At 36.3% G+C, this 17804-nt stretch overlaps 1 protein-coding gene across 1 annotated transcript in view; it reads left to right on the top strand.

The window, feature by feature from the left end:
- The first annotated feature begins 5718 nt into the window (after positions 1 to 5718).
- The window catches only part of HJURP (Holliday junction recognition protein), a 19755-nt gene continuing 7669 nt past the window's right edge, over positions 5719 to 17804 (top strand). Inside the window, exons 1-9 of the mRNA XM_014061034.2 lie at positions 5719 to 5985; positions 6783 to 6849; positions 8730 to 8785; positions 10695 to 10722; positions 12037 to 12083; positions 13521 to 13575; positions 14872 to 14933; positions 16472 to 16582; positions 17364 to 17439. Of these exons, the coding sequence (XP_013916509.2) occupies positions 5920 to 5985; positions 6783 to 6849; positions 8730 to 8785; positions 10695 to 10722; positions 12037 to 12083; positions 13521 to 13575; positions 14872 to 14933; positions 16472 to 16582; positions 17364 to 17439 (568 nt within the window). The 5' untranslated portion in view covers positions 5719 to 5919. The remainder of the gene's footprint in view (positions 5986 to 6782; positions 6850 to 8729; positions 8786 to 10694; positions 10723 to 12036; positions 12084 to 13520; positions 13576 to 14871; positions 14934 to 16471; positions 16583 to 17363; positions 17440 to 17804) is intronic.

Raw genomic sequence — 17804 nt, 5'->3', positions numbered from 1 at the left:
CTGGGCCACAACCAAGATTTATGTAACTGATCATTGTAATTGCCATCAATAGTCAGCCAACACTTGCTAAACCACAGCCTCCATGATAGAGTAATACCAGAAAGGGACAGAATACATATTTCTCTGGAATAAACTTTAGCACATTTTGCCAACACCCCTCTTCCAAATTTTTTTTTTTTAGGCAAAAAGCAGAAATCTGGGAGATTAAACAAGAACTTTCTGTGCCTGAGCTGAGAAAACAAGAAAAATGTTCAGATAAATGGCTAGAATTCTTGAAGAAACAGAAACAAAGAATCATAAATTCTTCAGGTTTTAGGGTATTATTAAGGAATATCCCTAGTGTCGCGTAATGGAGTGAGCTCCCATTTGTCCCAGCTTCTGGCAACCTAGCAATTCGAAAGCATGTAAAAATGCAAGTAGAAAAATAGGAACTATCTTTGGTGGGAAGGTAACAGCATTCCGTGCGCCTTTGGCGTTTAGTCATGCCACCTACATGACCACAGAGACATCTTCGGACAGTGCTGGCTCTTTGGCTTTGAAAGGGAGATGAACCTAGAGTCGGGAACAACTAGCACATATATGCGAGGGGAATTTTTACCTTTACTGTCGGGAATAGGCCCCTAGTCTAGTTAGATGTTGTATCGTTGTAAAATATCTCTGTGTTAGAAGCCCTACGTTTTTGCATTCCTATTACTTTGCACAAGTAGAGAATTCTGATTTTATATCATTTACATATATTTACATTATTAACACTACATAAAGGATCTTTACAATTCATGTGCCCTCTACTGGGAATTAAACTTATGAAATGCTGGTTTTCAACAGTATCTGAATGATCTGTACAATCAATATCCTTTTAACGTTCTTACAAGTTCTACATGACTTCTGCACGTGACTTCTGCAGAATAGGATTTTTTATTTTTATGCAGTACATAATATATAGTACTATTGATATGCACTATATATAGTTATCTAAATTATGCAGAACTAGGAGTTCAATTCCTAGATAGTTCAGCCCAAAAAATAACATCTGACTAGACTCATGGGAGAAATCCCATGTGTTCTCTCCTGCTTGTCAGTGTAACTGAAAATACTAATAAGATATACATGGAATATGTCCTATCCAGGATGGTGTAGCAGGCTAGAAATTGGGAGACTGTAAGTTCTACTTCTGCCTTAGGCATAAAGTCAACTGGGTGGCCTTGGGCCAATCACTTTCTCTCAGCCTAGGAAGAAGACAATGTCAAAGCATTTCTGAGAAATCTTGCCAAGAAAGCCACAAGGACTTATTCAGGAAGTCTCCAAGCAGATGTGATCGAACAGAAAAAAAAATAGCCAGGATTATACACCATGTGCACAACTATTAGGCAAGTGAGTATTTTGACCATATCACCCTTTGCATGCATCTTTCCACCTCCAAACTGTATAAACTTAAATGCTTAGTGGATATAAACAGATCAGGTGATGTGTATTTGTGTAATGAGGAAGGGTGCAGCCTAAGGAGATCAACACCCAAGGTGTGCATAATTATTAGGCAGCTTCTTTTCCCCCGGCAAAATGGGCTAAAAAGATATTTAACTGACTCTGAAAAGTCAAAAATTATTTTAAAAAGTCTTTCAGAGGGATGCAGCACTCTTGAAATTGCTAGGATATCGGAGCATGATCACAGAACCATCAAACATTTTGTTGCAAACAGTCAACAGGGTCACAAGGAACATATTGAGGAAAGAAAATGCACTTTAACTGCCAAAGATTTGAGAAGAATCAAACATGAAGCTACCAGGAACTCATTATCCTCCAGTGCTATCATATTTCAGAAATGCAACTTACTTGGTGTGCCCAGAAGTACAAGGTGTTCAGTGCTCAGAGACATGGCCAAGGAAGGCTGAAATTCAACCACCACTGAACAAGCCACGTAAGTTGAAATGGCAAGACTCGGCCAAGAAATAACTGAAGACAGATTTTTCAGAGATTTTATGGACTGATGAGAAACTCTTGATAGACCATATGGATGGGCCCGGGACTGAATCAGTAACAGGCACACAGCTCCACTTTGACTTAGATACCAGCAAGGTGGATGTGGGGTACTGCTATCGACTGGTATTATGAGAGATAAGCTAGTTAGACCTTTTCGGGTTGCAGATGGACTAAAAATCAACTCCCAAACCTACTGTCAGTTTTTAGAAGATACTTTCTTCAAACAGTGGTACAGGAAAAAGTCTGCATCTTTCAAGAAGACCATGACTTTTATGCAGGAAATGCTCCATCACATGCATCAAAGCACTCCACTTCATGGCTAGCTAGTAAAGGGCTTAAAGATGAAAGAATAATGACATGCCCCCCCTTCCTCACCTCACCTAAAACCTATTGAGAACTTGTGGGGCTTTCTTAAAAGGGACATTTATGGTGAAGGAAAACAGTATACCTTTCTGAACAGTGTCTAGGAAGCTGTGGTTGCTGCTGTACAAAAAGCTGATCGTGAACAGATCAAGAAACAGACAGACTCCATGAATGGGAGGCTTATTGAAATTAGAGTGGCTATATTGGTCACTGATTTTTTTTAAACTGTCAGAAATGTTTATTTGTAAATTTTGAGTTGTTTATTATTCTCACTTTAACACATGAAAATAAATGAGATGGGGAAAGTTTCATTTTTCATTTAGTTGCATAATAATGCCGCACACTACTAGTTGCCCAATAATTGTGCACACATAGATATTCTCCTAAGAAAGCCATAACCTCAGTTTTATTTTTTAAAATATTCAGGTCTGAGGTTTATTAACATTTTGGATTGATCGAGAGCATTGTAATTGTTCAATAATAAAATTAATCCTCCAAAATACAGCTTGCCTAATAATTGTGCACAGAATGTACAGCTGCCAACATATCACTCGATGGGCTCAGTCACAGTGGAATAAGTGGACACACTACAGTCTGTTCCTCTCCTACACACAGAAACACACACACATTCTTTTACAATATATTTTAAAGAATACTAGCAAATCAAACATTCTATCAAATTGATGAATTATGTCAAAGTTTGTGGAACAAATTTTACATACTAATATTACAAAGTAGGCAGTAGTATCTTTTCAATATATTACATTGAAAATAAACTGTGTCATCTAAATGGACATTTTGTTTTTAGCATTTGAAAACAGCAAAGCTGACCATATTCTAAAAAATGATTATTTAGAATATATGTAGATGTTATTACATTTATGTTTGTTATGTTTGTTATGTTTATTAGTCTTGTATGCCGCCCACTCCCGGAGGACTCCGGGCGGCTTACAATAAAAAGGGAGAAGGGAATAAATAAGACAAACAAACAATTTAAAATACAACAACATTCAGTTACTGTGGGGCTGGATACTTCAACAGCCCCCAGCCTGCCGGAGCAGCCAGCACTTAGTGGCTTTACTGAAGGCCTGGAGGGTCGTAAGGGTCCGGATCTCCATGGGGAGCTCGTTCCAGAGGGCCGGAGCTGCAACAGAGAAGGCTCTCCCCCGGGGAGTCGCCAGCCGACATTGGCTGGCAGATGGAATCCGGAGAAGGCCTAGTCTGTGCGATCGAATTGGTCTTTGGGAGGTAATTGGCAGGAGGCGGTCTCTCAGGTACCCAGGTCCGATGCCATGAAGGGCTTTATAAGTAACGACTAGCACCTTGAAGCGTGTCTGGAGACCAATGGGCAGCCAGTGCAGTTCGCGGAGGATAGGTGTAACGTGGGTGTAACTAGGTGCACCCACAATCGCTCGCGCAACTGCGTTCTGGACTAACTGAAGTCTTCGGACACTCTTCAAGGGCAGCCCCATGTAGAGCGCATTACAGTAATCCAGTCTTGAGGTCACGAGGGTGTGAGTGACTATCCGAAGGGCCTCCCGGTCCAGGTAGGGTCACAATTGGTGCACCAGGTGGATCTGGGCAAAGGTCCCCCTGGACACAGCCAACAAATGATGTTCTAACGTCAGCTATGGATCCAGGAGGACTCCCAAGTTGTGAACCCTCTCTGAGGGGCGTATGGTTTCACCCAAGCTAAGGGATGGAATAGCTGGACCATTTTTGGGAGGGAGCATCAATTGAGTGCAAGCTTGTTCGCTCCCATCCAGACCCTAACAGCCTCCAGGCACTGGCACATCACTTCTACTGCTTCATTGAGTTGGCACGGGGCGGACAGATACAATTGAGTGTCGTCCGCATATTGGTGGTATTTAATCCCGTGCCGTCGTATGATCTCACCCAGGGGCTTCCTGTAGATGTTAAATAGGAGGGGGGACAGGACCGAACCCTGCGGCACCCCATAGTTGAGGGGCCTAGGGGTCGACCTCTGCCCTCCGACCAACACCGACTGCGACTTGTCCGAGAGGTAGGAGGAGAACCACCGTAGGACGGTGCCTCCCACTCCCGCCTCCCGTAACCGTACACATCATGTTAATACTTTACACATCATCTTCAAACTTTAGGACAGATAGGATGTTTGCATCATCTTTAATCTCTCACGTTACATAATTTACACAACAATATAAAATTTTGATATTAGTGTAGAGAATCTGTATTTCTTTTTGTTGCGGTTTTATCGCACTGCATGCACAATGCACATAATTTCATACAGAGAATAATTTTGACCAACTCTTGGATTCCTCAGAAGTACAATAAAGTAGCCTCTGATATTTTAGAGCCTTTTCATATAACATCGCTTCTGGTGGAGTCTTTTTCCTCTATTGTGCAAGTACACTGCTTCACCAAGATACTTTTAAAATGAATAAGATACTTTTAAAATGAATATTCTTCCTAGTTGGAAGTTCTTATCGTTTGTCATTTCTTTTTTTCTGAATATCAGAATCAGCTAAATTAGCTGCTTCTGTCAGAGGGGGGGGGGCAAAGTGCCATCCACGTCGCTTTATTTTATGTAACCCAAAATACAGCTAAATTTAAGCTTGCAGGACTATGCAGATGCCTGCTATGGTATAGGGTCTCCTGCTTGAGCAAGGGGGGTCTCCAACCTTGGCAACTTTAAGACTTGTGGACTTCAACTCCCAGAAATCCTCAGCCAGCTTTGCTTAAGTCTTAAACTTTTGCTGACTGAGGAATTCTGGGAGTTGAAGTCCACAAGTCTTAAAGTTGCCAAGGTTGGAAACTACTCGACTAGTAGATGACCTACAAGGTCCCTTCCAACTCTGTTATTATTCTTATCCCATAGGTGCTTTTTCAGGAGGCAACTGGACTTTCTGATAACTAACCAGAAAATCCAGTTACCTCCTGAAAAAGCATCTTTGGGACAACCATGACCTGAATGACTGAAAATCTCCATAGACCGTTATTATTCTTAACATACTAATCTCGTTATTTCTAATGCTTCTCATACAACGCATGCGGACCTAAGAAAAATCACAACCCACCTCTGGCAACTATATATATGCAGTCTTTCGGCATCACTTTAAAGTCGTCAAAATTAAACTGTCTTAGAACCAACAGAATTCCTGCGTAAGGGGGGAAAAAACAGGGCGATTTCAAGCGTTCTCTTTTCCTTCCCGTCTCCGCCCACGAGAGAAGATGGAAGGCAAAAATGAACGTCCGAACGTTCGAACAGCAAAATTGTAAGCAGACTGATTTTCTATCCTTCTGATTGGGCGGCCTGCAGAAAGCGAACGCGAGCGACTGCCTATCGGAGTCAAGAATCGGAAAAGCCTTTGCGGGGATTGGAATGGCGCTATATTTGAATTGGGAGTGGGCGGGTTTTTCTTTTTCCTGTCTCAAGTCCGGGCTTTGGCGTATCGGAAACAACCAATCCCCACTCTTAATGGTGGTGGTGGGTCCTGCACGTCCGGGGCAATTGACATGGATAGAGTGAGACAGTGAGGAGAGGGTGGGGGACTAGCTTTAATATATCCCCTCGAAGTAGAAGAAACAACAACAAGCACCATGGATTGGCGTTTCCGGCATAGCCGCTACCGCTTCGCTTCTGCTATGAGCAGCATTGTGAACAAGGTAAGCAACAATGAGGATTGACCGTCGCTTTGAATGTAAAGGATCGGAACTGCGTGGAAAGGTTGGAGGTGTCCTATTAGGGTCCATGGGCTTGACGATGGCTACCCTGCGGGTCTTTTTTCCAAACCGATTTCAACTGACAAATAACAGTGATGTCTTCCCTCCTCCCTCCCTTCGATTAGTAGTAGTAGTAGTAGTAGTAGTAGTAGTAGTAGTAGTAGTAGTAGTAGTGGCGGCGGAAGCAGTTGTATTTTATTACTGCATATCGTTCTCCCTGCCTGCATGAAAATGGAACAATAGAAGAAAATTCCGGTTTAGAAGTGTGTCTAAGTATTTGAGGCCTATGGGCCAAAACGGAGCAGAAGTAGATGTTCTTTTACTGCGGTTTGTGGAAAATACAGCCATACGCATTTAGTTCCTTGGTATAATTGCTTCATCAAATTCAGCAATATCAAATATTATTTAGCCGCAAAACATAATATTGTATAGTTAGAGTGCACATAATGCAAACTAAGTCTTTGGAATACACAAAAAAATGGAGTTGATTCCTAGATGGTGACAGAAACCCTGATCATATGAATTTCTGCATTCCCAGTTTGAAAGTTTTCATGTGATCCATATCATGTGAATATAAGTAACAACAAATCAGGTATAGATTTTCTCTGGTAAAATCCATTTTCAATAGAAATTCTAATCCTATTGGGCTATGCTGTTCTGAAAAAATGTCTGTTTTATCTAATAGATCTACTTAATAGTTAGGAAACATGCAAAACTTATGTGATATTTTCTTAATTTAGTACAACTTTGCCTTTGAAGACGATGTACTTGTCTCTATCAACTCATTGATTTATCAGACAGAGGATGGTAAGATTATTTTTACCTTATTTTATTACGAATATGTTTATTTTAAAACTACACAAATACAGAAATACATTGAATCTTATTTAAGAATAAAATGAAAAATGAGCAAAGTTTATTGTATTTATAAGTGATTAGTTTTGTAATCCAACAAGACACATCCATCTGCCTGTCTCTGTGTCTGTATGTGTATACATAAAAATGTAGATATATCCACGCAAACATACATCTTGAAATTACTAAGAATAGGGCTGCTTTTATTACATAAAAATATCTAGATAAGAAATTGTCATCCTGTACATGTTGAAACAGGACAGTCAGAAAATCAAATACATCACATGAATAGAAAATAAAAATATAATCTTACATTATGAAGTGTTTATATTGCAGAATCTATGCAAACATACAATACATTGCTACACTAAATTGAACAGAGGTGGTGCAATCATCCTAGATATTTTAGTGGCATTGCATACTGTCAACCACAGTACAAGGGTTGGGACATAGAGGCACAATGGCCGGTTGTTCCAATGCTTCCTAACTGAGCATATACCAAAGGTGTTCAAGAAACAGGTTAGATCCCTGAGCACTTTGTTATAAACAGCCTCATTGATTATTATTTTTTATTCTGTTCCAACACATACTTAAAGGCACTGGGAGAGGTCATCTGTCACCTTGGTTGAAGTATCAATATGCTGATGATACTCAGGTATACATCTCCACCTCAGGCCCATTGGAAAATATTGATGTCTGGACAGTATCAATATATAAAAAGTATCAGAATTTGGGGGGAAACAGAGTCATACTTAACCCAAAATGGCTGTTAAATACCATATTTAGTTCTTGAAAGGGTTATTCTTCCTGGAATGCACAGATTCTCTCATCCTCCTAGTCTTGGGGTTCTTGCTTGAAGAGCAGATGAATATTGTAACCAGGAATGCTTCTGCATAGCTCTGACTGATACATCAGCTATGATTTTTAGTAGAACAGGATGAACACTCATATGTGCTCTTAACATATCTCATATTATAGAACATGATTGGAACCTGGTCCAAAATGCAGTAGTATGTCACCTGAGTCCAGTTCAGGGAATCAAGCCAAATTTCATGAATACTTTCTATGGAATTGGATGGGTTTTTTAATTTGAAATACTTAAATGACAGCTAGAGTTAAATATACATGGAGAAATAATCTAGGGTCATGGCTAATGTTCACAACTTTACTACTTTAAATCTGAACTTAACACAGGAACCTGGGATCCTCAATGACATAAATTTTATATGCAGGGAATCTAAATTTCAATTAATAAATCAAAGTTGTTCTTAACCTATCTTGGTCTCAGTCCGAATGCCAATTTACAGGAGGGGAAAAGAGAAGAAAGGGAAAGAGTGTAGAGAAGAGAAACAAAGAAGATGAAAGGGCTGGAGGCTAATTGAATAATGGTTGCAGGGATTGGGTATGTTTAGCACAAAAAAAGGACTAGGGAAGATATGATAGAAGTGTTCCAGTGATTGAGCAGTTGTCACAAAAATGGATATTTTCCAAAGCAGCAGGAAAAACAAGAACTAACATGTGGGAACTAATCAAGGAGACAAGCAATGCACTTTTCATTATTGGACATAGCATACAAAAAGTGAATAGAGATGCAAAACATGTTCTGCTCATTGATCCTACTATTATAAAGCTCTCCTTGCCTATGATAATAAAAACTAATTTTCAATTTTTTGTCATAGTCTGGCATGGTCATTCCTTATTTGGAGGAAATGTAGCCTCTAGCCCAGATGAGGCCTTTAATTTATTACTTTGTCCCAACTGAAATTTATATAAGATTATAATCTTAATCAGAAATATGTATTCTAACTAATTTATTCTTTTGCAATTTATAGGACCAAGAGTTTGGGGAGAAGAGTCAGATGATGAAATTTTAGATGTGACTTATGAGGTATTAAAATGTATGCCTTTCATTCCTAACCTTGTTATTACTAATATGAAATTTATTTTCTAAATTGTTGGGTCCATGTTTAAAAATCCAAAAATATATGTTAGATCTGGATGGTGCCTGCAGTTGTTCAGAAGTTAGTTAAGATGGAACTAATTTGTAGGGCTTTTAATCAACACTAACACTTCCTTAAAGTTCAGAGACTAAAGTGAGTTGATAGTTTTATTATTATCTGTCTTAGGTATTTGATTATTATTTTGATTCTGAAGTTGAAAAGTGTCAGCAGGGTTGTTTTAAGTATACAGAAAATAAAGACATTTCATTTTATGGTTACAGATATCCAATTTAAATTATTGTAATTCAATCTTTATTAAATAGGTATTGCATAGATAAGGCTTTTCATTAGAGGTAACAGACTTAGATGGGACCTTGGAGGTCTTCTAGTCCAACGCACTGCTTTGGCAGGAAACACTACAATTTCAGACAAATGGTTATACAATCTTTTCTTAAAAATTTCCAGAGTTGGGTACCCACAACTTCTGGAGGTAAATTGTATTTATTTGTTTTTATAGGTATTTGTTTTTGTAATCTAAATGATCAAATTCAAATATTGTTGTAATACCTGACATTCCTTAATCAAATTTAGTAGAATAAGTGTTTTTAAATTTTATTATTTACTTTTTCTATGTAAGAAGGCAGATAATCTTGTAACTTTTTGAATATTGTCCTTATAGTTTGATCTATGTTTGAGCATTAGTATATGACTAAGACTAATATGTGGGACGTGGTGGCTCAGTGGCTAAGATGCAGAGCTTGTCGATCAGAAAGGTTGTCAGTTCGAATCCCTAGTGCCACCTAATGGAGTGAGCTCCCATTACTTGTCCCAACTTCTGCCAACCTAGCAGTTCAAAACATGTAAAAATGCAAGTAGAAAAATAGGAACCACAAATTGGTGGGAAGGTAACAATGTTTTGTGCGCCTTTGTCATTTAGTCATGCTGGCCACTTGATCAGGGAGATGTCTTCGGACAGCACTGGCTCTTCGGCTTTGAAATGGAGATGAGCACCTCCCCCTAGAGTTGGGAATGACTAGCACATCTGTGCGAGGGGAACCTTTACCTTTTAACACTAATCTAGATTAATTAAGGTCTTTTATAGCGGAATTATACTGATATATATTTTCCCAAACTTAATGTAAGTTTACTATGAGTTACAATCAAGACCAAATATTTATTCATCAATAGACAGATCACTGAACGCCTTCTAAGTCTGGGTTATTGCTCCTAAGTTTTTATTGGTAGAGTTTCTTAGTCCAGAGAGATATGTTGAGTTTCTACAAGGTATCCGAAGTCAGTAGATTGAACAATTTGTAAAATTTCAGAGAATCGGGTCTACTTGTTATTTAAATAATAGAATCCTAAAACTTGTTTGAACTTTAATTGACAGAGGAAGAAAGAAAAAAATTCCTACAAATACCAGTTTGCTGTCAAAGTCAAATTGGAATCTACAGTTCAAATAGAATTTCCAGTTTTGTTTTAGACACAAACTTTTTATTCTAATTGTAATGTTCCCAGTTTAAATATGTAATTCCAACAAACGGATGTTTCAGAAGCAGCAATTTAATCATACTTTCTGTGCATTTCTTTTTAAGATATTCACTACCACTGTAAGCAGGTTATAGCAAAAGAAATGTCTTTAGTACAGTAATTCTGAAGTTTGTTTAAATTATATGAAATAAGTAGCTTCAAGATTGTAGATAAACATTTGCCTAGATTCGCTTCCTTCCTTCTGTAGACCCGTAGATGCTGGTAACATAGTTTGTTATTGAACAACAAAGTTTTCAAGCAAATAATTGTCTGTTTATTACTATTATAAAGGAATTCATTAACTGAAGTCTTTGTTTAAAACCACAGAACAGTATAGAATGCCAAGAAAACACAGGTAAGAAAAAGCTTTGAAATTTCATAGTATCTCTGTCTTACAGTGTGAAAGAATTTAGCCTTTAATTGTAAAGTTCAATATTTGAATAATAATTGTTAAGCAAATGCAGAACAAAAATTGTGATGAAAAGAAAGAAATAGACGAATGAATTTGAACAACTATGTGCAGAAATTAATACCGTATTTTTCAGACTATAAGACGCACCAAGATGTCGAAGAGGAAGGGGAAAAAATAGTTTTTGCCCTCCCCGGCTCCCAGGAACACTCTGCAGGCCTCCCAAACCCTCTGCGCGCCCTGTTTTTGCAAAAAACAGGTCCGTTTTTGGTGAAAATGGGGCATGGGGCGGGGTTTGGGAGGCCAAAAATGGCCGTATTCGATGTATAAGACACACCAACATTTCCACCCTCTTTTTTTGGGGGGGGGGTGCATCTTATACTCCAAAAAGTACGATATTTTTATGCTTATGATACTTATGCCAATAAGTATAAATTAAGAATAGTTATGTGTATATTTTATAGTAGTTACTTTGAAAGTTAATCATTCTATCATAAGATACTGATATTTGCTTGTAATAGTCTTGAGAATTCTTAAGAGTTGGTTGGTGAGAAAAAATCATAAATTGCATGAGAGCTTGAGACTTTTTTTAAAAAAAATATTCATTGCCATGTGATCCTCTGATGCTGAACCAGGATTCTTGATTTATTTAATTGCCCCTAAGAATTTACAGAACCATTCAAACTGATGTAATCTAGAATCCCTTATCCAAAGATAAAGTATCAGTAAATTAAGTACTGTAATAAAATAACAACCATTGTTCTATATATAGCAAAACTGCACTCCGTGTTGTCAATTCTAGGATTTCATTCAGTTACAAAGATGATAATAAAAGCATATATCATAATGTTGGTAGCTTTTGGTTATATTGATAAATAAAAGTCAATGTTTTTGAATTGAGTTCAACTGCTAAATCAGGTTAAATGGACAGTTTATTTATTCAGTCTTTTTAAAAGAGATGTATAGATGTATATGCTGCTGAATCTTTAATACTTGACTCTTTGCCCAGCTATAATAATATAATCTAATAATGTCATCCAATGTCCCATTTAAACCATACAGTCAAACTGTTCTACAAAATGTTTGTACAAGTCGCTTGGGTGAATTGAGTATTTGGAATTTATTGCTAAACATAAGAACAATGTTTATCAATAAAATAAGTGTCTTGTTTGCATTCATTAATTGGCTTTAAATGGCATTGAAGATGAAATTTTATTTTCAGATGTGCATATCTAATTAAAATTTGTCTTTTTAATTAAGTACAAACGCAGAATTCTGATTTTGAAGAAGACTTAACAGATGATCAGGTATGATATGCCAGTAGCTTAGAAACAGTAATATGAAACTTTTCTTCAGCTGCAAGTATATGCATCTTCTCATTCTCCATTTCTACTCTTATGCACCATATTTTTTTAAAAAAAAGTTTAAACACTTATTTGTTGATTTCCTCTCCCCCTCCCCCTTTCTTCAAACTGTGATCCTTATTGTGATTTGGATAGCCAATATAGTAGACTACGTTACAGGTGATCTTATATTTTTAACTGTACCAATTATTGGGCAAGCCTATTTCTTTTCAATTGTGAATAAAGAATAATATAATATATAAAATATATCAGAAAATAATGCTTATCACATTGTTTTATTGAAATATTACAACATATCTTATATGAGAAGCCACTTGGAAAAATTGTCATCTCATTGTGATATGTATCCCATAGCATTAATTCTTATCTGTTACTTGTCAGAGTTCCAAGTAATACACCACCCCCACCCCAGAAAGAAGACGCCGAGGCTAGAAGTTCCTCAAAGTTCCTTTTTATTAGAGATGTCATATTGGCACATCTGGGAAAACTTGAATCTAAAAGCTTCTGGGTTTTCCCCACCCAAAAGAAAGTCAAAGTACTCTCCCCTGCACCCACATTTTCATCAAATGGTCCAATCACTCCACCGTCCCAACTGGAGATACTTCCCAGTCACGCCACTCCAGGTGGAGGCTGAATCGTCCTTAACTTCCAGAGAAAAGAATATTGTTGTGGCTATATATCAACCACTCCACAAAATCCCCCTTCCCGGTTTCCCACAGCACTAAATGTTGCAGCCCTGAAGATCCAAAGAAAAATATGGCTTCCAGGGCTGACATTACCACATTGGCTCTTACTCCCAAGTACCCTTAAAACATGGTATTTCTGGTAAATTGCAAAATGAAATAGCACAAATAACATTATTGGGGGTCTGATAAGCAAAACACCTATGAGGAATCTTCGGAATTATCTTGAATAAACCATAGAAGCATTTAATTTGTAAGTTAGTATCTTATTGAAGGATCTGCTCAAGGCTATTATGTAAACTCAGTATATTTAGATTTAAGGCCTGAAAAACTAGATCATTTTGTCTACGTTTTTCACTGTAAGATTGTCCTATATAAAAATGTAAATTAAATAGCCACTCAGAGTTGCCTGAACCACAAGATGGATGGCAAATAAATTGGATGCATAAATAAATATTAAGTCAGCAAATTATAGTTTTGTTTGATTTCTTCTCTCCCTATCCCATTATATAATTGGCAGCAAAATTATAAATGCATAGTGATTGATGTCAGCTGATACAGTAGTTGTTCTACATGTTTGGAAAATCTAAAAAGAAATTAGGAGCATTTTGTAGCAGAAAATGTTCCAAAGTTTGTAATTGATTTTGTACACTAATTGAAGTTAATGCAATGCTTATAATTTTAGGTTTTTAAAAAGACATTTGAGGAAAGTCACTTCTCCAACTTACATGAAGAGAGTCAACTCAGTCCAGGTAAGCACAAAACATGTAACCCTGAAAATTACTTTCTGTTTATCTACACACCTTTTACTATTAAACTTATTTTAAAATGTATTTAACTGATACTTGATCTGCAAAGACAATTCCTATATGTCCCACTGTATTTATATTTAACAATAACAGTGCATCATAAACCTCATCCTGTGAGTTAATGAATTGAAGAATTTTAGCCCAAAATGTACTGTATTTTTCTGAGTATAAGACACACTGGACTATAAGATGCACCAAGGTTTTGAAGAGGCAAATAAAAAATAAAAAAAGATTTTGCACTCTGCAGACTTCCCAAAACCAGCCCTTTTTCTTCCAAAAAAAAAAAAAAAGGCATGAATAGCCTTTAGGTGGCTTGTAGAGTGCTCTGGGAGGGGGGGGCAAAAACGGACTCGTTTTCCGTCAAAAAAAATTGCATGCATAACCTTTAGGAGGCTTATAGAGTGCTCCTGGGGGAGCCAAATTGAGCAAAAAACAGCCCATTTTTTGCTCATTTCTGCCCTCCTCAGCCCCCAGGAGCACTCTGAAAACCTCCTACAGACTCTGCATGGCCATTTTGGTGAAGGGGGCAGGGTTTCGGGAGGCAAAAAAATGCTGTATTCAGTGTATAAGACGCACCCAGATTTTCAGCCTCTTGAGGAAAAACGGTGCATTTTATACTCCGAAAAATACGATAATTTTTATTTTTGTTTCAAGCAACATTTTTGGTATCTTTTTGTACAAATGAATACTAGATTGTAATATCTGGATTGAAGTGTATTTAAGTCTGTAATTAAGAATCATATGACATGCATATGGAATTATAGCCCCCTTTTCCCTTTTAAATCATTAACATGTGTTGCTAATTCATTATTATCCATTCTTCATATAATTCAGATAATTGTATTTGTGTCATTATTATTTTTAAACCTTGATTTGGAAGCTTTCTGTATGACATTCACTCATGCCCTCCCACATACATTTCTCAAAGAATGACAGTACAACCAGGCAATTTAAGTGAATTCTGTCTTATTCTTGTACAATAACTTGTCAATGAAATGCTTTTAAAGGCCATAGTAATCACAGTGTTGGCTATATACATCTTTTATACTGGCAGCAATGTAATGTTTTTTTTTAATAGCTACCAAAAGAAGAGTAAATATTTCCTTTATTTTCCCAAAGAGTTTGTGTGTGAGTGTCTGTGTGTGTGTATTTAAGTGAAAAAAATCCTATATGAAAAATTAAAACTTGGTATTAATTATGCTGATTAAAATATAATTTTTATTTAATTTTGAATTGCAGATAGCAAAGGGAAGGCTGAGTTGGCGTCTCTTAAATATCAGTTGGCCAATGTACATATCAAGGTAATAGTATAGATAAAAATAAAATTTTGTTCACCATATTAGGATATTAGTTTTAGGTAACTTAACACATTGACATATAGCTAATCCTCATTTAGAAAACACAGTTGGGAGTGGCAACTTTGTCATTAAGCATAGCAATTGCTAAACGTAACTGTAACTTGCTTACAATCCTATTTCAGTTTTTCTCTGCTGTACAAACCTTCAAAGGTATAAATGTGAAAATTGGTTACTTATTACTTTTATTCCACTAACTGTGAATGGTCACTAAACAAAGCATTCAATAAAGAAGTATTAGCTGTATGACAAGGGATATGATACATTACAAACTTTCCTAACTTGCAAAACAAAACCCCCAACCTGTCAAAACCTTTCCATATAGTCAGCAAATATTTATGGCTTTATCTACGCAGACAATTGTGCCTTCTATTCTAACTGGTGTGCACATTTGGAATTGTGTCATTTTGTCATGGAAGCTGCTTCAAAATCACCATGGAGAAGTAGGAAAAGGGAGCTTTCCATTAACAAAATAATTATTATTAAAAAGATAATTACAAATCAACGATTTTCTAGAATACAGCCCATTCTGTCCTTTTACTATAAGATTGTTTAATGACTCTACCCCGTATTAAGGATTACAGGGTTGTTCAAAAGGAGTTACTTCTTGCCTTCCTCCTTCATGCAAACAGATATAATACTAAACAATCATTTCTGACTACTCACTCTCCAAGAAAGCTTATGTGTACCAGTTCAAATGAAGATTGTGCTGACAACTATTTTGATTTGCAGCATTACAATTTTCTTTTTATTAAAGTATTTTGTATAAGCAGTAAGATAAAATAGGACGCTTGATGAGCATCAGGGGGACAGGGAAGAGCAGCTGGGTATGATATTGCCCACAGACACCATATTGAAGACATAATCCTAAATATAGTGATCTAACAAATTATATTGCACAGAAAATGTATGATAAAAAGTATATATGCATTACGCTTTAATATCTTTGTGGCTCCTTTTTAAGAGGTTATTCTTACTGGGTAATTTCTCCAATAAGATTGTTTACACATGAATTAGGGCATGCCAAATAAATCACCTTTCAATTTCCATACATTAGAAGTGCTCAAAAGTTGTGGCATTCCTTGGGAATTGTAAAAATAGTTTGGTTACTTTAATATAATTTAGATGTGCTTGGTAAGTAATTACATAAATATTATAAGTTTTTATCATTTTGTTTGTTTCATTGCATGGCATGTAATCTTAATTGTTATTATCTGACAGTACCTGGTTCTTTGGTAATGTACTGCCAAAGGAAAAAATAATATATGAAATAATGGTTAATAATCATCAATTAAAACATTTATCTAGGTTTCTACCATTAATCTTGCTGTAACAATGAATCCTGTTGAGTCCAGGTGAAAAGTCCAGGTGAAAAGTGGTTATTAACTCATTAGTAAATTCAGAAGGAACAGTCCATATCCAACTACCTTGTTCATATAAACCACAGACTTTCATTTTGCTCTATGTGCTACTTTTATTGAAAGGAGAACTTCCCACTTGAACGCCCGTTTGGAACACCTGCGAAGAATAAATACAAACTGGAAATGGACGTTCTATTGAAAGATTATGCCTTTTCTGTTCCAGCAATGTTTACGGTAGTGTAGCTTTTAATTCATTTTACTGAATTTTTTTCCTATTATAATTGCATAGTCCATATTTTTCTATCCATGGTCTGATTTCTGTCCATAGAATTTCAACATATTATAAAACCTTTATATATTTTCTATACAGTAAGAGCAGAGGTGGCACAGTGGTTAAAATGCAGTATTACAGGTTAATTTACTGCCAGGAGTTTGATTCTGACCAGCTCGAGGTTGACTCAGCTTTCCAAGATTGGTAAAATAAGGACCCAGATTGTTGGGGGAAATATGCTGACTTTACTTAGAGAATTACTTAGAAACTACTTAGAGAGGGCTATAAAGCATTATGAAGCGGTATATAAATATGCCGTTGCTTTTAAAGGGACACAATCTGCACAATCATTCCTATCAGATATGTAGATTAGGATTGAAATTAATTGTAAATGGTTAAATATATTCCTGTTTCTGTAAGAAATTAAATTAACTGGAATACTTAAAGCAACACAAAAATATTCCTACTCAATCCAATCCACCAGAATTATTTTTCCATAATGGACAACCAGATGCAACTTCACAAAAAGGACATAGGTATAATAGCACCTTCTTATTGCCCCTCAGGAAATAAGTTTACGACTCTTTTCCGGTTCATTTATTTTATAATTCCATATTTATATATTTTTAAATATGGTATGTATATAGTATTCCATGTATTATCATACTATACAATTGTTTACCTAATGATTCTCGGTTGGTTTAATGTTTTTATTAACTACATTCTTTATGTACCTCTGTTTAGGATACAAAACCAAGAAACATTGGTCAGTTGTCTCCTTTGTGGCAAAGGAGGAAATTGGAAAACAAATCCTTAATCGGTGAGCTTTGCAACAGCTTCAAGATACTTCACAGTACTGAAAATAAGAAAATTTCTCTTTCTCCTTTTTAAATTTCTTAGGAAATTGTCCTTATTTTTAGGATTTTTTTTATTTTTTAAAAAAATTAAAGGACAATATCAGATGTCTCAGAGGTTTTTCAGCTTCTTTGTGTTCAAAGCTTATGCTTTCTAATTGATTAGCCAAGAACTGCATTAATTTGGTTCATTAAAAAATTCTTGGAATGATACTTGTTAGATATGCTACCTAGGTAAGATAATTTTTAAAGCACTGACTGATTTCATGTGTTATATGACAATTCTGGGACATTTATTTAGAAAAGAAAGCTCAAATGTAATTGTGCGATC

The sequence above is a fragment of the Thamnophis sirtalis genome, unplaced genomic scaffold (genome assembly GCF_051295495.1).
Source record: "Thamnophis sirtalis isolate CommonGarterSnake01/CBP01778 unplaced genomic scaffold, rThaSir2_p1.2 scaffold_8, whole genome shotgun sequence".
Classification (NCBI taxonomy): Eukaryota; Metazoa; Chordata; class Lepidosauria; order Squamata; family Natricidae; genus Thamnophis; species Thamnophis sirtalis.
This window is presented reverse-complemented; position numbering and strand designations above follow the sequence as displayed.